At 41.3% G+C, this 25,085-nt stretch overlaps 1 protein-coding gene across 1 annotated transcript; it reads left to right on the top strand.

Moving 5' to 3' along the window:
* The first annotated feature begins 480 nt into the window (after positions 1 to 480).
* Positions 481 to 24,885, top strand: syt9a (synaptotagmin IXa). The gene is made up of 7 exons (XM_084353598.1): positions 481 to 1,189; positions 9,790 to 10,285; positions 11,352 to 11,907; positions 20,144 to 20,264; positions 20,356 to 20,527; positions 20,772 to 20,901; positions 24,209 to 24,885. The coding sequence occupies exons 1-7, from the start codon at positions 1,042 to 1,044 to the stop codon at positions 24,275 to 24,277; spliced, it is 1,692 nt and encodes a 563-aa protein (XP_084209724.1). The 5' UTR covers positions 481 to 1,041; the 3' UTR covers positions 24,278 to 24,885.
* Positions 24,886 to 25,085: the final 200 nt, after the last annotated feature.

Genomic DNA, 25,085 nt, shown 5'->3' with positions numbered 1-25,085 from the left:
TTCATGTTTTTAATCCCTCTGATTTGATGTCATCCTACTTTCATCCCTTTATTGGTTTTATTCTTTTATTTATCTGCACAGATTTTTTTTTCAACTTCTCCCTTCAGACTAGGCTCCATTCGTTGGATTGACTGCTGTCACCCTGAGGTCCCTGCTTCTGCTTGCCTGCCAAAACACTTTGTAAACTATTCTTCTTCGTGCACGCGCATTCCTAATTCCTAATTAGTCCTGCAAGACACATCATGGGTGTCACTGCAGATGAATCCATAGCTGCTGCTGTGTTGGCAGGACCACGACGTGAGGAGCTCACTGAAAGAAGGAGGAGGGATCTATACGGTGCAGCTCCTCTGACATAATTTACAGTAAACGTAGGCCTACATATGCAACGTCCTAAGAGCGACGTCTCGCTTGCGTCTCAATTAAAAGGGTTCACATAACAAAAAAAAAAAAAAAAAGCATGTCATCCTCTGATTGGCCACGTGCAGCCACGTAAAACCACACCAGGTTCGTCGTGTAGGAGAAGTGATCTCTGCCACAGGTAGCACCGCTCCTCTCTCATCTCCCTGTAGTAAAATTGCTGCCAAACTTTTCCAGAGCTCGTTCCCGCTCGAGGGCGTGAAGACATCAGGTGAGACCACCTGCTGTCCGCGTCCGGTCCGTCTCCGAGCGCGCGCTCACGTCTCAGCACCTTGGACAGCGCGCGGCGCCGCAGTGGCGGTGCGCGGATTCAACCGGTGGCTTTCGACCAGAGCGGCGGTGCGAGTGTGAGGGGGACCGGCTGAGTGAATGTTACATAAAAACTCTTCGTGCTCCACATGTGGGAGAGGCTCAATATCTGGATCACTTGGACTCGTGTTTCGTCGTTGCTTCTCGCCTCCGTCCATTTCATCGTGCGGGTAGGCGTGCCGCTGGATGCGTGGTCGACTCCGGGAGCCGTGCTGAGCAGCGTGGAATAGGCGGCGGAGTGGTGCGGCGGTGGTGGTGGTGGTGGTGGTGCTGCTGCCTAAGAGACACCTTCATTTATAAGGATGCTGGTGGGAAATGCCTGGAGACAGAGATGACGAGATTTGTCAAAAGGCGCTTGAACTCCTGTCAGATCTTTGCTCGAAGGGGGAAGTGCAGAACGAACACTGTCTGGATTTTATCTACTATTTCCGAGACCTCGCCAGGCCACGGTACACGGATTCAGGTGAGGCATCGTTTTGCACGCTTCATTCAGAGGCTGCGTTTAATTGAAGCGGAGTGAGCGCGCTTGTGACTTCTCATCCCGCGCGCCTAAAACTCCATAGGCGGTCCGAGCATGTTGGGGGAGAGTGCTTCCACGAGCTGCATCCGTTTGAAATCATACTTGCATCATGTTTAATTAGCTCACTCGTTATCCAGTTTAATTATGTTTATTTTATTTTATTTTTTTGCAAGGAAGATGCACCCTTTTTTCTCTTTCTCACCGGGGGGAGATTTTAAATTCTTATTCCTCTTGCACCAATTGGCCGAGTTCATTCTGACACACGTGCACAGATGCCGGCAGCCACAGTGTCATATATACAGTGTAATGGCTGTAATGCTGCTCTCTGGATGAGTTGCGCTTGTGCCTGCGCACGCCGGTGTCACTGTGCCACACTTGTTTTAAAGTTCATCTCACATTTAATCCCATGTCCAACCTGAAGCATTCAATAAACGGGCGTGCTAAACTTTAGATAGGCTATATGTTGCAGGAGAGGGCGTTTTTTTTTTTTTTTTGATACCCAAAGCAGACATTTAGTCACGTGTGAAGAATTAATGTGACCAGAGTCACGTTTTATAATTACCAACACCTAGGCTTACCATCTTTATCGGAATGGCATGTGTGTGAGTGTGAGAGGAAGATAATGTGAAGGAGGGAGAGAGCACAGTGACTCCACATACCTACTCCATCCATTCTGCCTCCATTAGTTTGCATTATTATCAGTCATTAGTCACCACATGAAAGCCTTTCTGTGAATTCCCACTCCTCTCCTCTCTGCTGTCCCTCTCTGCACCCCTCTCCTCCAACCTTTCCCTCCTTATTTCCTCTATCTCCCAGCTGCTCCCTCCTCTCTCCCTCTCATTCATCATATAGGCCAAACCTCTCATGTCTTCTCCATTTGACACTTTCAAAAGTGGAACTGCTATTAGTAGGTGCTGCAGTGGAGTAAGCTATTGGGGATGGCTCACCTATATGAGGTTTAATTTCAGTTCCACCTGGCATGTGTCACCCCACATGATGGAAACATCCATAATAGAATGACAAGGGAAGTGAATGAAAGGAGATTAAAGATCAAAGGTCCAGCAGCATTTTTACTCAGAGTTCAGGATGTTGCTGGTTGGGATTCAGTGTATTTCTTAAGGTGTGCTGCTCAGGAGCATTTATGTGTGTTTCACATAATAAGTAAAAGTCATTTATATTGGAAATGTCAGCTTGTCGTATATGTCTGCTTGCAGAAAGGTAATCTGAGTGATAAATGAACATGCAAGTAACAGGAAAAAAATACAAAAATGAATCAATATATCCCTCTCTTCAATATTCACGTAACTGTATAAACTTTAGATGTTTTGAGAAATATGTTTGTCAGCTCTAATGAGTGATCTGAGAAGATCAATAAAACGGTCACATCTGCCCATTAAATATGAAGCTGTAGCAAGCAGCAAGTTAGCTTAGCTTAGCACAAGGGATTGAAAAAGGCGGTAACGGCTGGCCTGGCTCTGTCTAAGATGTGAAAACAACAAATTGGGGTTGTAAGTAATTTTCACTCTTGAGTTTGAAGGTGTAATACATGAGAGCTGGAGTCCTGACATATTGAAACAAACAGGGGCAGCATATTGATTGAAAAACATCTAAATAGCTAGTTAGCTCAGTTAGCTGTGCAGCTAGCAATCCAGACTGGGAGCTCAGGGCACTGGGGAAGTGTTTGTCTTTACACTGCTAGCACAGGAGCTTTGGACCAGGGCGGACTGGAGCTAGCTAATTTAGCAATATTTTTTTATGTTTTCAACCGAAATTCTTACATATTGCACCTTTAAACAAATGAGATTTAAAGGGGCTCTGTGGAGCTTCTATGTTGTGCTGAAAACCGGTCATTACTTTACATCAGCGGACTTCACTTAGCATAGCAGAGAGAGGCACTAAGAAGAGAGTCTCGAGAGTGTGCACAAAGTCACATCCTTTGGACTGTCGTGGAAAATCCTTCATAAAAGAAATCCACAGTACAGCTGCTTTAAACAACTTAAACAAATCGTCCACAGGCTCGTATAGGCAACTGAGAGAGACAGGAGTGTTCTCATTTTTCATGTCGCGTTACAATCCACTTACACGTGGACAATAGAAACGTGATTAATACGCGTAAATTGTTCCACATTATTACATAAAGCCCCTTTAATGTGTTAATTAATAAGCTTTAGAGGTGCTGGTAGACTGATTTTGGTACTTTTAAACAGACACAGGCCAACTGTTTCCCTGTGTTTCCAATTTTTAGGCAGAGCTTAGCTGGCAGGCTGCAGGCTTTAGCTTCATAATTGCCTTACAGACACAAGGCAGTTAGCTATCATTTCATCTAAGACTTGGAAAGAAAGCAAATAAGTGTATTCCCCGAAATGTGGAACTGTTCCTTTGAGGCTCAGCGTGTGCACATTTAATAGTATTTGGATCCACAGCAGTGAGGTTAATTATCGCCATCTCATTAGTTAGACACGGACCAGTGGGTCAATGCAACTTGCAACTAACATCCTGTGAGGATAGAAAGCAGAAGACGTTAGGGCCCTGAGGACAACCAATCAGAACCACCCACATGGGTAATATAACATGTTGTGTATGTGATGAGAAAATTAATTTCGAATGATTGTAAAAATACAGCTGTTGCTCACAGAGAGATATAATTAAGGCCAATAGCAACATCTCAGGAGGTGGAAGTTCCAGGTATTGCTTTTTCAGCACTTGCTTGCCTCCTACGCCACTGCACCTTTGAAGGTCCTGGGCTCTAAAATTGGTCCACCCTCTTTGTTGTGGTGGAGTCTCTGAATTCTTCCAGATGTCTGTAGATTCCTCTCCGACAGGCAGTTCTTGTGCGGCCTGCCAAGCTGACTGTGGGCTCAGTGTCCTCAGATGGCAAGTCCCTCAATTTCTCCACATTATTATCCCAAATCGCACATACTCTGGTATACTTCACAGAATCGCAGAGAGCAGAAAGGACAGTTTGTCTGAGTTCCTGTGCGAGGTCTTATGGCAGCGCCCACACACACACACACACACACAAATACACACACAGAGCCAGTCCTGTTTTGGGCAGTGCTTTCGGATTTGGAAGATTTTAGAAGTAACACAAAAAGCAGAACTATTATTGTTAGTAAGTCTTTTGAAATTTGCTGTGATTGAAACAAAAATTAAGCTTTACAGCATTCCTTCGTTAAGTCAGGGCATAGCAACAGCTTCGCAACACATACTGGTAATATTATCGCATTAAAGGAGACATATGCTTATTTTCAGGTTCATAATTTTATTTTGGGTTACTACTAGAGCAGGCTTATATGCTTCAATGCTCAAAAAACTCAGTCTGCTCTGATTGGTCAGCTCACACACGCCTGAGCCAGCACCGCTTAAAACAGCAGAGCAGCAGTTCTTATGTGTCAAACTAGCCGCTAAGCATAAATTATGCAAATGTGTGACATGGTGACATCGTGCGATGTCACAGAATCAAAGGCGAGGCTACTGACGAGGCGTTTCAGGAGCAGTGATTTCTGTGGGAGATGGGAGCTTCTGCTGGTGCGGACTTTGACCTCTTTAACTTTCAAGACCTTGATGCACAGGAACCTATAAAACGTGAAGGAAAGGAAAAAAATGAAAAAACATAATGTCTCCTTTAAGCTATATTCCTGTCAGCTGTGACACAGGAGGGGATTAGTGTGCAGCTTTCTAAATCTAAATAAAAGTTATCATGGGCACTGCCAAGTAACTGTCATTCATTTGGTTTAGCCGTCGAGCTGTTTTCATAGACGACTTGTTTGAAAATCAGTCACCGTACAGTGTCCCATCTGGTGGCTTCACTTTATTGTCCAAGCTCTTCATAAAGTCAGCTAAAAAAAGGTGGCATGCAAATTCTTTATATACTTAATACGATACTCGTTATGTTTACTATGATTATCATCTTTCTTGAAACTATATCAGAGGCCATTTCTTAGGATATTCTGCAGTTTTGGCAAACAAAGGGTGACGCTGTGCTAAATAATGTGAGGGTGGAGTTACCCAGAAAAAGCAATCATTAGTGTCTCTACTGAAATGGGGTAATTTTACTCATTAGTACAATCAAAGCAATTACACTGATTATACACTCATTTAGTTATTATTTTCCTTGCAAATCCTCATCAATGTTGACTGTACACGCAGGGATGGACACAAAATCCCTTGGATTATTACTGTAGGCAACTAATGGCACGTTGCACAGTCAGCACAGAAACTGGGCACGTGTCTGTATCGCTGCCCTCGCAGAGAACGAGGCCCAGCCAATAATAGACACGGTTAGCAGACTGATGCTATTTAAATAAAAAACACACTGTGCAGAAGCCTGGACTGTGCAGATTTCAGATTTACCTCAAAGATGGAAGATATTTCAATACTGTACATAAAAGTAAACTGCAGTAATGCATGTAATGAGTCAATAACTAAAATGTACAGTAATGACAGAGGGGGTTTGGCAGATCAATATTGCATAAGCCATCACTGGACAGGCTGTTGTAAGATAGGATGCATCTTTCTTCTTCACGTACAATGTCTGTCCTCCCCGCTTCAAACCGTCTTCTCCCACAACAGTTGTTGCTGGGCAACAGTTCATTCCTGCACATGAATATTAACATGATAATAAAACAATGTTCAATTATCTAAGAACTGAGTCATTCTTCATTTTGGTTTGTCAGCATTCTTTAGCGTCATAGGAATATATAAAAGAAAATTGTGGTAACGCACTTCAAAGTGTGACAGCAGTGGTACAATACTTAGAAATGTCACCCCTAACACTGGCTATAAATGATCATGTGAACATTTTGATATATGAACATCCAACGCAAGCAGCAGAAGCATTTGTATCAACTCTGACTCTCTCACTTTGCTTGGGAGCTGATAAGAGGCAATTCATTCCCATCTGACATAAAAAATAATAACTGAAGGGAATGAAAGGATGAGATCAGAGTTGTCTTAACACAGTAGGCCTACTCACACATGGACATTGAAAGAGTTATTGGTCGCTGCGTTTGTTCTTCCTTTCCATATAAGATATGATGTGATTGCAACTCTGTCGTCCTCCTCCGTACCAAACTACATAACATAGTTCAGACAAAGCTAATATGATGCGTCAACAGTCTGAGTTAGCCAAATCAAGTGGCTACTGTCCAAAGTTCCCAGTCTTAATTTAGAACAAAATTCCTTCTTTGTGTTAGCATCCCTCTTCCACAGCAGAGCAAAGAAACACTGTCAAAGGAAGCATTTGGATCATTTTTCCTCAGCGGACCATAGCTTTGGAGGACGTCCATTTAAAATTGTCAAACTCAGTGTGCTGAAGCCTCATTTTTAGTTTTGGCTGAACTTGAAAATGAATTTCTGCACAGCGTGGACCGTAGAAGGTCCGTAGTGTTTTCCCCTGTCGCACAGTGGAAGGATCACTCGGTGGCTAGTTTGGAAAGGAGGAATGATAACATTTCCTTTTCAGTGACCATGTGAATATTGTGTTATGGTAGACTTGAAAAATTAGAGGGCAAAACTTGGTGAGAAAAAATTAAAGGGGACATTTATGTCATGAACGGAAATTGCAGTGCCTGGCAACAAATTTACTCTTTGCTCCTGATGTCTAAATGGGCTTAGCTGGTATTAAAACGCTTTAAGGTTCAGAACAATATACGTAATGCTAGTTATTTTTTAACAGCGCTATCATTATCTGTTCATTTCAAAGCAACTGGCTGTTATATTTTGCCCTCCAGTGGATGCATATGTGAAAGGTACTGCTTAAGATTAGATTTAATTAAGATGCAGTGGACACCGTATCGCTCATGTGCAGACTGTGTTGGAGATAGATGACAGCTACTCATGTGGTGAACTGCATTCTGCTCTGCTGTTATCGTGTTGTCGAGTGATTACACAGATCATCGCCTAATCTTTTCTTTGCCTCAAAAACTCACAAATGCATAGGAGCACGGAGAGTGAGGAGGCGCAGCGTATAGAATGTGTATGTCTTTGGTTTTTACATTACTATATTACATATACATGTAGTGAGATAGTCTTTAAAAGACTCATCTCAGAAAAGTACTCCGTCCTTATTGTCATGTGACGTAAATGCTACAGATGAAGTCTTCTGGCTGATTATGCAGATTAAGAAAACAATGTTCTGGACTGCATCTGAATCTTTATCTTTAAATGACTCAAATGATATCAAACATGCTGTGAAACGACATCTTTATGCAGTTTTTTTTGCAGCAAAACACACTGCATATGACATTATTTTTGTGGAACTTATCAAAAAGCCATTTCTTTTTTATTTCGCATCATAAATCCTGTTCGGGCTCTGTGTTTTTCAGCTGCGCACCACTGATACCAGATCACTATGAATAAAGAAGGTTCATGGCTTTAAAAGTATAGATCATAGAACATTTGATTACTATCATGTTGAATGTTCTATTCCTGATGTAAAATGGGCAATTTTTCACTTCAAGACCTGTTTACAATCATTTACATAATGTGTTAAGATGTTAAACTATATATATTATATCATATTATATATTATATGCTCTGCACCTTAATGAAAAAGTAAGGTACACCAGTGCAAACAGTGTAAAAGGTTAAGTCTGCCTCTAACCACTCAAAAATATACATTGACTGAAGCAAATTTCATGAGAACTGAACTTTGTGAGAATTTATGAGAAAACATGATTTTAAACTAATGACATGTTCCACGAGTCGGCTACAGAGAGGTCTAAGAGAAAACAAAGTAGATTTGCATGTGTTTAGTATCTGTGATTGATGTTGATAGTACTTTTTATGCAGCACAACCCCTCCCAAATTCTAAATAAGTCTGTTATTTGAGGTTTTTTTCTTCAGTTCATTCACAGGATTCATAAAAAGGTAGTCTAACTGATCTCAAACACAATAACATCACTTTCATCACATGTGCAAGACTGATTGTGGCAAAAGGTCAGGGTCATCACTTCATTACCTTTCTACATAATGGGTTTAATAATCAATAAAGTCAAGTCAATGAAAAAGAAAAAATAGGAGAGGTCTATGGGATCTGAGGAATGAGGACGTAAAGCCAATTTCAACAAAACACAAGGGTTACATGTCGATAATAAAGTCCTCCCTCTATTTGCTGTCATAAATTCTTTTGACAAGTAAAATTCATCACAAGGAGTCACAGATTTCACCTCGCACCGTTGTGTCGCAGCAGTTTCTATGATTTATCTTTCAGGGAAAGTCACCCACTTCTTGTGTGCAGAGATGATTCAGAAAGCCCTCGATGACTCTGTCGGTTCACACCTCACCTCTCTCCATGGCGACTCTCACACCCTGTGCTGGTGTAAACAAATGCACTGCAGGAATATTCAGTGTCATGCTTTGAATCCATAAACTCTTGAAAGACTGGAGCCTGGTGTGATGCTCCTGTAAAACTTTTATACTCCCACATCCACTGCTTCTGCTCTTGCCCACAGGAACATTAACATAAGTGTATGTCGTGCCTGAAAGTTACTTTTCCCTGGAACGTGTCCGGGTAAACTACTTCTGCAGCAGACTTGGTGGGTCTGGTTGGGTTTTATAACATGGCTAAACAACAGCGGTGGATGTTTCAGTGGCAGGGGCGAAGAAAATAAAAACATGTATCACATGTATGCAGGAGAGGCATCAGCGTGCAGAAAGTCATGATGTATTTCTAGTGAGGAGAGGCCATGTTTTGTCTGCTGGAAGGGCACCCTAGAGGTAACTAATCATGTTGTATCTACCAAAGGGGCACCCAAGAGTCCACCAGTGCTAAACAACGTAAATAACAAAGAAAAAAAAAAGTTTGGAAGGCAATTTTAATTAAATGCATCTTCTAATTCTGCTTTAAAGGTTAAATCAACATGACTTTCTCTGTTTTGCGTTATGTGTCAACGGCATCCTCTACATGTCGACAATTTTTCAATCCATATCCATTTGCCTACACAGTCTAATTCACAGTTGTAGTCACAGACTCAGTATAAAAAGGTTGTAACCTCAATTTACTTTAACACTTTAAATCCCCTTTCGAATACTGTCGTGAACATTTTATATTGTTGTGACTAAAAAACTGCTCGAGCCCTTGACAGTATTCCAGTATGTCAGTGAGAAAGCATAAAAAGGCTAATGCTGCTTTTGTTTCAACACACTTTTCCCCTGTTATCAGTAAAGCACTGAAAATTACAGCATGGGCCAAAATCCACTTGGGAAGCAGATACAGAATGAGGCTCCACGGGATAATTAAATAAATGTAGCTAATCCTAATTAATCTTGTCAAGATTCTTTGTAACAGTAAAGAAAAGAAGAAGAGGAAATCTCACATGGAACTAACTCCGCCGTTATAATAAATCAAGTTTTAGTTAGGTAGTGTGAAGAAGCTTCATTTGTCACACAGGTTAATGAAAAATCAGCCTAATATATACCTGTTTTTGTATTGACACTGATAAAATAGGGGTTTTACAACTTACAACTTGATATTTTAAAGTTGCGAATGTTGTTGAATTCATTGTGAGATCCTTATTCCTTGTCTCTCTCGTCACCCTCAGATATATCGGTGAGTCTGTTGTCACTCGTCGTCACTGCCTGTGGCTTGGCCCTGTTTGGCGTCTCCCTCTTTGTCTCCTGGAAGCTCTGCTGGATACCATGGAGGGAGCGTGGGCTTTCCCCCATCACCAAGGAGCCCCATGGGCACCTCAACCCCACCATGAGCCCTCTGCCCTCGCTGGTGGCGCCCAGGCAGCCAGTTTACACAGCCGTGGACCCTCCGGCGCACAACCGCCGTGAGTCGTCGCAATGCTCCATCGCCAGAGAGCCCACTCCCGTGGCGTCGGTGGTATCGGTGGAGGCTCCGGTGACTCCTGTGTCGCCACCACCTGTGGTCTTGGCCACGCCAGAGGCAGCTATGAAGATCAGTCATACATCTCCAGACATCCCATTGGATGCCCAGAGTAAAAGCCGGGAGAACGGGGTTCACACAAACCCTCGTATGCAGAGGCAGACCACTGAACCTCCGCCCTCTGGTCACTCAATATCTGAAATGGGGTCAGTAAAAGATTTTTCTTTCCTTCGGTGTCTTAGTCAGAGCTAATAGATTTGTCCTTAAAGGTTCCATATTGTACTCGTTTTAAAGCAGCATTATGTATCTTTTTAACCTAATAATAACAGCTCTTATTTGTATTGTACAAAATGCCAATTTCTACATATTGTTGCTTTAAGGTTCATAATCTTATTAAGGGTGTCTACTGGAACATTATCACATCCTTTACTTTGCAACAAAGACATTGTTTTTCTCCAGTGTCTGTCTCTTTAAGGCCCCCCTCTCAAAAAGCCCAGACTGCTCTGATTGGTCAGCGCTCACAGGCCTGAGCAGGCACTCACACCTTGTTTCCACATCAGCTCTGCTGGTGTTTTTGCAGTGTGCTGGGGGCATCTCTGAGGGCGGTGCAAGTCCAAATGACTTGTTGAAGGCACAGTTTGCGAATATGCACCATGTACATTTCCCTGTAGGTCGACTGTTTTGATACTCTTACAGTACAGTACAGTTACATAGCATCTAGATCTGCACTATAATCAAAAATGACAGGGAAATCTAGCTTTTTTAAAATGTGTGACCTTTAAGAAACTTGTAACACTTCTGCTTCTATTATACTGCACTCTATTGCACTGACAGGTGCTCTTTTGCATGTCTCTCAAAACCACTGCCAGATAAAATAACATCAATATTTGACAATTCTGCAAAACCTTGTTCAATGGCAACATATTTCAAATTGTTACTCTCCAAACTACAGTTTGTTCTAGCTAGGAGGAGATTGTGGTTATGGTAATGAAATTATGGATAACATTTTGTTAGTGTAACGCCACTAAAGCACTTGGTTTCAGTTACTAAAGAGCAAACATCAATTACAAGTGTGTGACAGCACTTGAACTTTGGTCTCCTGCATGAGGGCTGGCCACACTACACACCTTTCCACCAGGCTATAGGCTATACTACCTTCTGCACTGGCACACGGGTATATGGGTGTAAAGACTTACATGCCCTTTATGATTCAGCCTGTTGATGTCATATGATGATGTTGTCCTGTCTGTTCTTGATTCCTTCTGCCCACAGACAAGGGTCCATACGTAGACATATGAACCTCTCTAACCCAGACTTCAATGTGGCTCAGTTCCAAAGGCAGGACTCCCTCACCGGGATGGGACTGGGCCTCGGTCGCCTCAAACCTGAGCTCTACAAACAGCGCTCCCTCGAGGGAGATGAAGGCAGTCGCAGGGGCGGGGGCTGTGGGCGCCTCAACTTTATCCTCAAATTTGACTGCGACCTGGAACAGTTAATAGTTAAGATCCACAAAGCAGAGGACCTCCCAGCCAAGGACTTCTCTGGTACCTCTGACCCTTATGTTAAGATCTACCTGCTCCCCGATCGTATGACCAAGCACCAGACCAAGGTGCACCGCAAGACGCTGAACCCTGTGTTTGATGAGGTCTTCCTGTTTCCAGTGGCGTACTCAGAGCTTCCCACACGCAAGCTGCACTTCAGTGTCTATGACTTCGACCGTTTCTCACGCCACGACATTATTGGCCAAGTGGTTGTGGACAACTTCCTGGATCTGGCCGATTTCCCCCGGGAGACAAAACTCTGCCGGGAAATCCAGTACGTGTCTACGGTGAGTCAGCGCTTTCGTTCAAACTGATGTCATGTTCAGATACGTCGTGTTATATTTAACTTATTATTAACACAAAAGGCAAAAGGTGTTTTATTAAGTTTGACAGATTTGTTGCAGCTTTATTGAGAGCCACATATGTGTGCTTCATTTCAGCACAGTCTGCCTCTAAATGACAGTGTCATGAACAAAGTAAAGTTGACTGCTTTTTGAAACACACTAAGCTGTCAGTTTGGAATAAACAAGCAAAGAATAAGTTGGTAGGTAAGGTGAATAGGTCTCATCGTCAATGTTTTCCAACGAAACGTCTCAGACATCTGCACTGACATGAAACAACTTTAATACATTGGGTTTTATTCCCCTTGAGGAGCCATGTTTTGTAAATGTGCTCTGTTGAGGAGGAGCAGTGATTTCAAACTCCTCCTAGATGCAGATATTACTTTTATTTGCGATAGCTGTCTACTATTATTACAGTAGACTTTAAAGCCAAAGGACTTCACAAAGCCAAGTGAAGGACGGAGAGGCACTTTCATTTGGTAACACAGTTAACGCATTTACTTCACTACTTATCTAAATTCAGTGCCTTGTGCTGGAACCACCTACTTTTTTAAATGTATGTAAATTTAATCCAGGGTTAGACCGCCTAAGGTCAACAGGATTTTAAGCCTCTTGCCATGTTAAACTGTGTGTGTGTGCTTAGCTGTGTTCTTATACATCTATCTTTCTGAGGACCAATTTGAATTTTAGACCCAGTGAGAGGGGATATTTTCGGGCTAGGGGAGAGAGGAAACGAGCATCTGTCTAAAAACTGACTTGAGCACTGAAGCTGGTACTTGAAGTCACCAGTGTCATTGTTACTTACTTTACCAGCCATCTTTCTTGCTGCCTCTACCCACATAAGTCAGATCTCTTTATTATATTTCTGACTGCTCCCTCTCAGTGATGCTTTCTGCAGCCGATATCTGACAAATCTATTGTGTAACAGACAATATGCGCAGATATGTATGGGTGTATGCATCTCGGTGTGTGAGCTTAACCAGCTCTAATGTGCGATTGATCCCCCGTTTGTTATGGCATGCCTAAGCAGCATTAATAAGACCCCCTGCTATTGATTGCTGCAGACGTTTCATTCCATCCCAGGTAGGTCAGGAAAGCCAGATCAATGAGGTGAACTGTTTAAAGAAAAACTATGTTAATTTTTCTTTTTACAACATGGGTTAAATATTCATAGCTCCAGCCCCTTGGTTGTATCTGTTCGGATTAGATTGTACTTGCCAGAGTAATTGCCAAAGATCTTGGTTGGAATCACGGCAATACTAAAAATAACATAACAAACACAGACAGTCGGTCAGACGGTCTGTAAACTGTGAACTCATTTTCTCTTGCAAATAAGCTTAACCTGCCTGACTGCTCAGGTTTGCTGCCTGGTTGGATTTTATTTTTAGCAATGTTGAGGTGTTCAGAAGTATCCCTTGCGAGCACAATGTTATCATAACCAATAGAACCGATGTCACAAGTTGTAATTTACTGTATAGATTTTTCTCTGAGACATCACTTTGACTTCTGCTGAACTGAAATGGGAACCACCTGACACAATTTAGCAACGACTAAGTCAGAACGTTAATAACAGTACATAAAGATGCATTGGGCCATATGACTGAGCAGCTGTAAGTGTCTGTGTATCTAATATGCGAGGCATCCTCTACCTCCACCGGTGTCCAGGTTTGCCTCCTGCAGCTCTCATCCTCGCTGCATATGCAAATGACTTGACTGCACTGCAGCCATTTCAGTTTAATGAGCTTTGTCCCTCAGTAACCTGAATTTGTGTGCCTAACTGATCCAACTGTCAATCCAGGCTAAATATAGCCGCCACTGCAATGTGATGTATGGAATTTAGTCGGGAAAACAAATCTGTTCAAAAATGAATTGTTTTCTGCTTTGAGAGAGAGAAGAGAGAGCCGCAGCGTTTAATTTTCCTATTAATCTTCGGAGTCATTCATGCTTTCAGTCAGAGTAACTGCTCTGTTGTGTATCATTTCTGTGTATGAATCTTATTATAGCAGCCAGATGGTAGTCTTGCTGTACAAGAGCTGAAATACATCAGAAAGGCATCTGTTGAACATGTTTTGATAGTGATGATTTGTGTAACAGCCATGTAATGATCGAGAACTGTCTGTCTGAGCATATCTTGCACATTTTGTTCCCAAATATGTTATTTATATGAAATCAATGACATGCTTAAATATTTTGCCCAGAAAGGCAGCTTAGTTATAAATATAGTTGAATACGACAAAACACCAGCCTCAACCAGAATGTGATCATCAGTCACGTTCAGGAGTGTGTATGGGAGGTTAAGTTATATATATGAGATATATTTCATTTGTTCATTTTTACAGGGACTATGCACAGCTTCTTAGATGTACCAGAGCTAGCTTTAAGCTAAGTTACATATGTAATCCTGGGGCAGGAGACAGAGACTATATCTGTGTTAAGAAAATTAAAAGTTTGAGTTTGAGTTTCACAATCAGTGTCACGTAAAGTAAAACTTGCTTACCTCTACCAAACCCTGAAACAATCTGAGGTCAACTTTAGCACTTTAAAATTTGAAAGGTAAAGGAAATGACCAAGGAAATTTTGTTCCCTTATTGTGGTCTGTCAGGTTGCCTACATGGCTGCAAATCACCAGCACAGCTTTTTTCTACAATGAGCCACCAGCAAGTTAAGTTAAAACTTCACTGTACAGGTCAGTTTTATAGGTTAGCCAGCTAATATTTTGTATAACTTTGGGAAAAGTCCCAAGTCTAGAGTTATACTTACAGACCTTTCATTTGCTCATTTCCAGAAAGGAAACATAATTTATAAAAAGTCTGTGTGACAGCATTCTTTTGCTTCAAAAGCACTCAAGAGAGTGCTGTGTAATATAATAAGCCCTACATTATAATAAAAGCGAATGCTCTGCCTTAGACCAAACTCTGCCCCATTGTAAGAGGAGCACTTCTCACAGACCTTGAAAAGTAATATCCAGGGAAGTCAAGCTAAATAGGCATCTGAAAGGGAGCCACAGATAGCCATCTCTCACGGCAGCTAGTAGTGAACAACCAGGCCACCAAGCTAAAATTGTTTATCTTTTCGTTTCTGAAGATCATTCGTTAACAGTTCATACATTTTACTTGATAAGTTCTGTGTCTCTACAAAAGTAAGCAGGGTGAGTGGTTCTTCTGGTTTAAAAGCTTAGGCATAGTTGACATAATGCCAATTTGGTTATCATCATTTATACCCATGTGGTGTTCTGTGAAGTTGACATGGGGTTGTAATTTTTTTTAGTGTGCCAGATTAATGTCGCTTTTAATTAGTTTTATTAAAATTTGGACATCTGATGATTTGCTCTTGTTTTTCAAATGTGTGACTTCAGTAATGAGCTCGTGGCGTGGTGTTTATCTTTCTATTCTGTGGGCTTCTGGTTGCAGCAAATATCAGTTTGCCAGCCAATGGTGTGACACACAAAAAGTCTAACAAACACTGTTCTGCAGACCATTAGCAGCTTCCTACTCATCGCCTCAAAATATTTTATTTCTGCCTTTTTTTCTCTCTCTGTCTGTCTCTCTCTCTCTTTCTTTCTTTCTCTCTCTCTCTTTCTCACACACACACACGCACATAACATAATGTATCCTCCTGCTTCACCTAGCTGCTATATTTGTGCAACCTGTGAGCTCTGAGAAGGAAAGGAAGGTTGCGTGGATCCCTCCAACAGTCTTCTTTGTTTGACCACACTTGCTGCATTGAAATGTGCGTGTGACTGCTCAGCCCCACACAGTATGAGCCATATGCACAGACATCATAACCCCACTTGGCATCGAGAAAGGCAGCAGCTGTGTCCCACTTTCTTGATCCATTCGAAATCTATCTGGGTTCTGCAAAAGTTACAAAAATAAGAAGTATAGAAATAGAAAGATGTCAATATGAAGAGTACATTCATTTGAATTTTGACTGTGGTGTTAATGGATACTATGGCCTCACAGTATAGGGCACATAGGAAACAGAAGACGTACTCGCAACATGAAAAATTCAAGACTTTAGAAACAGCTGCCTGAAGATCCTCGGAAACAAAACAAAGACTTAAATCTTTGGGGGGGAAAAAGTTTAAATTGGTTCTTCTCGCTAAATTTAATTAGGTGCAGCTGAGTAGTTGATTGATGTTTGCTGACACTTGTCGTCTTGTATCATTTCCCCAACTCAATTAAACTTTGCTAAGCTCAACTTTATTTATAGGGGTCTTTAAACACAACATAATTGACAAAGAACTAGGAAGGAAAAGTATCGTCAAAAAACACTGGAATAGTTTTTTGTAAGCTCATTGCAAAAAAAAGCGAACCATACCACTTGTGTTTGTATGTCACGTTGTTTGTAGTGTGCAGTACTGTGTGTTTCAGGGGCATCAGCGGCTTGAGGAGCAGCAGGGTGACAAGTTTAGAGTGCTCTCCCCGTGTTTGTAGTTCCAGGGTCACCATGTGTTTCTCACAGGCCTCAGCCTCTAATGAGTTGAAGTACTCCAACTTGACAGGTAAAGGGGTCATACAGAAGTGAGTGAATGCACCCTCAGCACTGTTTGGAAAGGTAGAGAGCCATGCTCAAATGCGATCTATTTGACCCCTATCACAAAGCAAAATCATGCAAAAACACTCTCCCCATGGCCGAACTTGCACTGATTAGCTGAGCAAGGACATGCATATTTCAGTGTTCTTCTCTGGAGGTAGAGCTGCCATGCCAATAGAGTTTGTTAAAGGGCAAAAGAGCCTGTCCTCCTCTGAAAAACGACCATATAAATCGAGCAGCTGCCTTTATGTCATGTTTGGTGTTAGGCGGTGACCTCTAACAACTTACAACTGTGGAGGAGGAAGTGAGGAGAGGTACTAGAAAGAACGAAAACTGCGCACAGGTAGGGAGATGGGGATGGTCAACGGTTTAAACAAGGACAAGACTTTGATTCAGGTTCGTGTCCATTGTGAAACCAGAAGTCAACAGTGAGTTCTTTTAACTTGCTTTGCGTGGCGTAATGTAAGTTATCTAACAGAAAAACGTAATGATTCTAACCCAAACCAAAATGTTTTCCTTAACCTTACAATATGTTTCTCACCTAAACCTAGCTAAGTATTTGTCTTGATTAAACCTAACCAGGTATTTTTCCTGCCGAAACTTAACCAAGTATTAGTCTTGACTAAAGTGATGTTCTTGCCTAAACCTAACCAAGTCCATACAACAAAGGTGCAGTATGTGGGTTGCTGGTACGCTGCCATACAACAGCCATGTTGTTTTAGTAACGATATGTGTTGTTTTGGGAGACTCTGATGATTGACCTTTTCGGTCTCTTAGGTATGAGGGTGTTGGGGCAAAAGCCTGTCTGATATAGATCACAGGGATGTACACTGACCTGTGCATTTGACTTATGGTTTTATGTAGCTATCAGTTCGATTAGTCTTCATTTACTTATCATGAGAAAGCTGATTTCGGGTCCACATTTGCAGGAAATAAGAGACGTGAACAGTCAGTGAGTGAGTAGGAGATGCTGAGAAAGTGACACAAAGATATTTTTCCTGTCATGCGGCAGATAGAGACTTGAGGGGAATATTGATTTTGACAAAAGTATTGATATTCTGTGTAAACTCTAAACTGATGGTTGTTTCATGGGACAGTGCTGTCACTCCTGCCCTCCATCACTGATTGTCAATCAGTGTTGCGCAGTTAGAGTAGAATGGTATGTGACAGCTGGTGATGGGGACCAAATATTCACAGTATCTGGTGTGCTCCGTTCTCACACTGTGCAGTTTTTTTTTTTCAGTTTCACACCATTGAGCTCATGCACACACACACAGACACACACACACAGCACACACAGACGCTTGTACAAATGCTCGTTCTCAAACATTTGCACACATTCCCCACACACACATAAACAAGCTAATCATCTCTGGACACCAGTGCTGGAGAGGTAGGGCATTGTGTATGCAATGCAGTAGACTCAGTTTGTTATAATCACTGTACAGATTCATTGACTTAATTGATATGGGGGATAGAATTATCATTAAGTCATGATTGCCAGTGGGAAGGAGCATATGGTTTGTTTCATTGCCAGATTTGGCTCATTTAGCTCCGTAGAGACAGATTGATGGAAAAATGTGTTTTTTATGATTTTGAAAATTCAAACTACAGCTATGTGTGGTTTTTTTGATGCATTTGATTTTATTTATGATTTTGGTTGATGGTTTTGGCTTCGATGGGCCAGGACAAACAAGTACAGTATGTAGTCGCAGTATTTGCACATAATGCAATCCTGAAATTTGGGACAAACCTTATCAGAGACTTGCAGTGTGACATTTTGACCTGCAGGTATTAAATGCCATTTGTTGCCTAAGAGGGATCCTGGAGCACATGAAACACAGCACTAATCTTTCCCTTCCCACCTGTATCTCGAGCGCGCACAAAGACCGTCGACCATGAAGCATGTAAAGCCCACAGGATCCTTCTGGGATGCGAAATGCATTTTCTTTTCTGGTGGCTTTGTCAGTTAATCCATCATGCAAATTAAAATGCCTTATACCGTAGCCTCGTTGAATGCTTGATCCTGATTGTAACAAAAGAGCCACGCCAAGATACAGGGCGATTTATGTCTCAGGGGAGCAAATCTTAGACGCTTTTTCTTCCTCTTGCTCAGTCTCTCCCTCGCTTTCCCTCTCTCACGCACAGATTGCAGATAATAACAAGTGCTATATCACAGAAGAGGACATTCATGCTTAGCAACGCTGACAGAGACGACAAGAGAAGACTGAATTATTTTTGAAACAAGGACAGTGAATGAGAGAGAGAAGGACATCGAATGTAATAACTATTTTATCCAGACCTATTTTCATAATGAAATTACAATTTAATTACATTTCTGCAGACTTGCAAAGCTAAAAGACTGATATTATAATTATGTGTATCACTGCACTATGTCTCATACTATGCAAAGAGTTTATCTCTCTTTTTAAACAAACATGTATGTTTTTAAACAAACTAATCCCAGAGGCTCCAGTTAAAGTTCTACCTAAATTCAGAAAATCTTTTCTCACGCAATGTAGCTCAAACAACAAAGATCAATCACCCGACAGTGTTTGACGCTTACCCGAGGCTTGCTGCAGAAATGAAATGCCATACGTCATTGAGCGCTCCTGCCAACAGATAGCCAACAGATATGTCTCTCTTAATAAGTGAAGAGCAATTACATTTCTGTCCCATCCCTGTCTACAAGGTGTGTTCAGCCACAGTCAGCACATTGAACACATCGTTCTTGGGCTACAGGATACAGCTCAAGCAGACTAAATTGCTAAGATAAGTGTGTATTACAAATGCATCTCAGCTTGAATAGAGAATGGACTTTTTGCAAAGGTAAAACCAAGTTCAAATGAAATGTTTTGTCACTCCCATAATACTCATATATGAGCAAACTATTGATCTCCACAGCAACAATATTCAACAGACGCCACAAAAGAAAGTCACAAAAAGAAAAAAAAAAGAAGAAAGTCCCTAAATGTCTTTATAAACAGACATGAAAAACCTTCTACTTCCTTAATTTTCACACAATACAAGGCTCATTTCAGTCTGCTTTAGTCTCCCAATATATTCGAGGAGTGAGATGTCGTTATCTCTTTATCTCAATCCCAGTTAATGGAGTAGCTCTGCAAAATCAATGTGGCACCGCAGATTCTTAGTTCTTGGTTTTCATGTGCAGACACTGATTAAATTCTCCGAGCTTGCCTTTACAAATGATTACACTGAAGGTTGATAACAGGTGACAACCTGATTCAAAATACAAGCGTAATCTTCCCGACGTGCCAGTTTATCAGCGAGAGATTCTACTGTAGGAGTTGTTGTCTTCACCAGACACGTTTGTGTGCTTTCCTGGTTCGCACTTCTTTACTGGAGATATTTTAAGAGCAAGTGATAAGTGAGTTCTGCCTTCCTGGGGCTCAACAGAATGTCGGATGAAATGTGGGAGGCTTTTATTAGAGCGATGTGACAGAAGTGAGTGTTCCTTGAGAGAAACGTGTTTCAACTCTGCAACTAAATGTCAGATGGCCACACCATTAGTCTTCACCTTTGGCTGGTGCACAGTACTGCAAAGCAGCAGTGGTCGATACAAAAATGTGTAATAAATCATCAAGAGAAATCTTATAGAGAAAATGTGTTTTGTGTTGTCTTTCAGGATAATGTGGACCTTGGCGATCTGATGTTCTCGCTCTGTTACCTGCCCACTGCGGGCAGATTGACCATTACCATGATAAAAGCTCGCAATCTCAAGGCCATGGATATCACCGGTGCATCTGGTAATTGCAAATTGATACTGTCTAGAAGTACAGACTCTCAAAGTTGAATGAAAATGAATGTTCTCCCGCTCTGTTTCTCTCACTTTCCTAGATCCGTACGTGAAGGTTTCACTCATGTGCGAAGGTCGCAGACTGAAGAAGAGGAAGACGTCGACGAAGAGGAACACTCTGAATCCGGTCTATAACGAGGCCATTGTCTTTGATGTCCCTCCAGAAAATATAGAGCAGATCAGCCTTCTGATTGCAGTGATGGACTATGACCGGTTAGGAGTTTTATAAAAGTCATACAGCTTTCTGAAACTCTTTTGCATGAATCATTTTTTATTTAAACTTGCTGCAGGACAAAAAGGATGGAATGTTTTCATTGTAATGATCCTGGAATCTCTAACTCTATTTCTGTCCCCCGAGTAGTTTGACACTTTTTTCCACTTTTTTCATCATTATTCTTGCAGAGTGCAGGGTCAGTCGTGATCACATTATTCCTCTTTCTCTCTCCTGCACCTACAGTGTAGGCCATAATGAGGTCATCGGCGTGTGTCGAGTTGGCAACGATGCAGACAGCCTCGGTCGAGACCACTGGAGTGAAATGCTCACATATCCTCGAAAACCTGTCGCCCACTGGCATCCTCTCGTTGAGGTGAGGTGACCTTCCTGTGATGGCTGTGACATGTGTGTCCATGCATGCGCGAGGACCAGATTTGGAGCCTGAACACATTTTTGTACTTGCTGGACATAACACTGTCGAAGCTGTTGTGTAGCTCTTACACATGCACTCAGGCCAGATTTGAAATAAGACAGTTCATGTAAAATTTCAATGTTTATGTTAAGAAGCAACCATAAAGCATGCAAAAATGTAGATTTCCAGGAAATAATGTTCGATCAGGGAAAGCTTTATTTAGCTAAGTGATGAAATTGGGTAATTGGATGATCAGAGATCTAAAATGGCAAACACATGGATTACTGACATTTAAGTAAAAGCTTTGAAAAGAAAAAGTAAGTATGAGCAATGCAAAAGATTTAGAGAGGAAAAAATAACACTGTTTTGCCAAGGCTGGAGAGGACTGCAGGATAAAAAAAAATGTGTAAATGAATTAATGATTATGATTATCACTGCCCAGTCATTAAGGCACAGTGGGCTCATTAGTATTCAGTGATACAGAAGCGTGTTGTTACAGGGAGGCTGTGAAAACATTTTTGGTCAGCTGTAATGGAAAATTGGCTTTAAGCTACTGAACATCGAAGGGAAACGTAAAAACAGAGAAATTCTGCTTTATGATAGAAGTGCGTAGCCTGGACAGCTCAACAACTTAAAGGAGACATATTTTGCTAATTTTCAGGTTCATTATTTTATTTTGCATTACTACTACTAACAGGTTTAAATGATAAAATGCTCAAAAACAGATAATTTTTTTTCATTCTGTCCGGTGCTGCAGCTCTGTATTCCCCCTTAGCACCTGTCTCCTTAAGGGCCATCCTCCAGAATACCAAGTCTCCTCTGATTGGTTGGCTCACACGTGCCTGAGCCAGTACCACTAATGACAACAGAGGAGCTGTGCTCAATCAATTCTTAGATGCCAAACTAACAGTTTAGGCTTATGCAAATATGTGACATGGTACGAATGCCTATTGGTGAGGAGCAGTGTTTTTTGTGGGAGAGGGCAGCTCCAGTTGGTGTGGACTTTTTAACTTGGTGATTGTTGAGGTGACTGATTTTCTGAAAGTATCGGGATTTGATGGTGGAAACATAACCTGCTCTCAATTAGATCACATCCTTACATGCGCAGTACCTTGTGCTTCTTTTGAGACATAACAGATCCCTCTACAGGAGAGACCCCTTGTCTTTAAGAGTGTGCCACTTAATCCGTTCTTAGTCTGTGTTTCATTTTTTTTTTTTTTTTTACATTCGAGTGCAGTGGGAAAGGGAGAGGGAGACAGTGTAGACAAAGCTCTGACGTGATTGAGCCCCAGGCATGTGGTTCCAGATGAGAAGCCACTCAGCTCTCTGAGGGCACTTCATGCTTCTAATATATGGTAAATGAAATAAATGCTATATGCAATTACCCAAACATCTACCCTTGAATACTAAATATTTACTAGGAATTGCAGAAGAGTGGATGAGGCAGAGCACTAAGAGAGACTGTAGCCTCTCTTCTGAAAGCAGGAAAGACAAAGTCATGCAGAGAAGTTGAAAGATGGCATTGCTGACCTGTGCGCTCAGCCTGGAAAAATGGCTTCATTGTGTGCATTTGTGTGCACATCAAAGCTCTGCAGCTGAAAAATACAAAGAGACAGTGAGAGTCAGCGAAAACTGGAAATTGTGCTTGTCATGTTTCTTCCAGGGCTATTAGAGTGTGTAGCACTTTGAAATCTTCATTGGAGCCTCAAGAAACTGCATTCATTATTTACTTCTCCTAGTTAATTTCAGTCAGTCTTCACAAGCCCCTTCATCTTCACACCACTCCCAAAATGGCAACGCACTGTAGTCCTAACACGCAGACAGGTTTCAAACGCAGGTCTGTTTACATGTCTGTTTGCCAAGTAAGTCACTTTGTCTGTAAAAGCTTTTATGTTTTTGCCTGCAGTTGGCAAATAAAACAGTCACAGTGGCACAGACTATTCCAACAGAACTGCCTGAATACATGAATAAGCCAACTCCCAACAATCTAAAATAAAATAGGAGACATCCATTGATTGTTTTGCTGCCCAATTCCTAACTCTGTAGGTGGTTAGTACATTTATTTGGAGGTTCCAAGATGAAAAGCTGGGATAAAAAAAATATATTGGCTCTGGTTTGATTTTAATGACTGTGCATCTGTCTGTCTGACTGTGTGAGAGATGATTTTGGTAACACTTTCAAGGAAGGTAATGTCTATAATGCATTATGAGCACATTCATAAGACATCGTATTGCATTATAAGGCTTTATAAAACTGTTTATGAATGTTTATTTATGTTTATTGACAACTTATTACAAGATTTAGGAAGAATTATAAGAGGTGGACACAATAGTGTTTGAACCTCAGCTCTGGGTTACACAGGACATTATAACCACAATAACCTTTATAGACATACTGTATCTGGTCCACTGCTGCCTGCTGAGTGAGAGCAGCATGGGTGGAGCTGCATTAAAGATTGTTAGACAGTGGCCCCGAATTTACTGGAGGCATATTATGCTCATTTTAAGGTTCATTATTTTGTCTTGGGTTTGTACTACAATAGGTTTATATGCATCAATGCTCAAAAAGCTCATCAGTTTTCTCATACTGTCTGGTGTTGCAGCATAATATTCCCCCTCTGTCTGAAATGCTCTGTTTTAGCTCCCGTCTCTTTAACGAGCCCCTTTCCAATTACCCAGACTGCTCTGACACACGCCTGACCCAGCACCACTAACAACAATGGAGCAGCTCTGCTAAATCAATTCTTGGTTATGACAGAATAGAAGGCTGAGTGTGCCGCTATTGTTGGAGCAGCTGATAACTGCATGGGTTCTTCCTGATCACCTGGATATCATGGTCCAAAGTAACGTAACACAGAGAGTAAAGATAAAAATAGAAAATTCTTAACGGTGACTTGTCCACTTACCTGGATTCGTGTTTAAAGACACATAGTGAACTGCTCCAATGAATCATTGCAAATAATATTTTTTAAGTTTCTAAAATGGAATAATGTCTTATAAACATCAATAATGTGCTATAGCATGACTTTGTGAGCTTCAAGTAAAAGTGACAGAACTGTACACGGTTCAAAGCGATTGAATGATGCTGTAGCACGATCATGAAAGCCTAATATGCAGTAAGAATACTGTAAGATGGAAAAATTTACAGTGATTATACGCACATCTTCACATTTTGATTAAAACAGACAATATAAGTGTTCACGCATGACTTTAAATTAACATTTGCATAAACTGCTGTGACATATTCTCTGCTTGACTCTGCTTTGCAGTACCAAGGGACCACAGGTAGTAGCCAGGGAGGATCCTGCAATTCTCTGAAGACGCCTCCTTCTCCGTAGCCTTGAGCAACAATTCACACAAAGGGCACCAATCAGCCTGAAGCCTCGGCCGTACCTTTGGACCTTTGGAGTAGTGCTGCTGAGTGCTGCACGCATAATGGTCCTAAAAGAAGAAAATGCAGATGGCGATACAATTCTACAGAAGAGAGAGAGACAAGTGCTGAGCTTTGCTCGGCGGGATCAGTTGCATGTTGAATGACCACAAAGATGGATGTTTTCTTTTCTATAATATCCCATGAGAAAAACAACAGACGGATGCAGACATTTTAAGTCTGTGCTATTCCTGGGTTTATACAGTAGTTACTGTTTTTTACATAGTCTTGTTACTTGTTTTAATGAGGTGAGTCTGTATTTGCACAATGTACTTACAACCAGTTGAACTGCCATACCGTTTTTAATTTTGGTGGTGAATTGGTGCATGAGGTCATGATTCGGTGGGATATCTTCTCCTCGTTTGTTTGTTTCCGTTTCTATTTTTGGGAATACGATGTGTCGTTCTGTCGGTTGACGTGTAGTGACGGTTAATTTCTGAACAAAATATCTGTATGCAAAATATGTTAAATGTTATCAATAAATATTATTCCATTAAAAAAAAAAAAAACAACCATTGTTGATCTCCAACCAGTTCAGTTTTTGTCTGAATAACAATTTAATTGTGCAGTATATTTTTTGTTTAGTTTTGTTTGTTTTACTTCAATTCAGGAAATAAGAAAACATACTGTCTGATTCTCCTAGTTCTACATGGTGGACAACTAGAAAATCTGTGAAACAATAAAGTATGAAATTAAAATCTTTAAAAGACTTTGAA

Source organism: Pagrus pagrus (assembly GCF_965226575.1).
Source record: "Pagrus pagrus genome assembly, chromosome: 1".
Classification (NCBI taxonomy): domain Eukaryota; kingdom Metazoa; phylum Chordata; class Actinopteri; order Spariformes; family Sparidae; genus Pagrus; species Pagrus pagrus.
This window is presented reverse-complemented; position numbering and strand designations above follow the sequence as displayed.

Bases quoted from the DNA above. Each gene is read 5' to 3' on its own strand.
- syt9a (XM_084353598.1), top strand. From the start codon at position 1,042: ATGCCTGGAGACAGAGATGACGAGATTTGTCAAAAGGCGCTTGAACTC. The intron at 20,265-20,355 runs GTAATTGCAAAT...TCACTTTCCTAG, and splicing joins GGATATCACCGGTGCATCTG to ATCCGTACGTGAAGGTTTCA. The intron at 20,902-24,208 runs GTGAGGTGACCT...TCTGCTTTGCAG, and splicing joins ACTGGCATCCTCTCGTTGAG to TACCAAGGGACCACAGGTAG.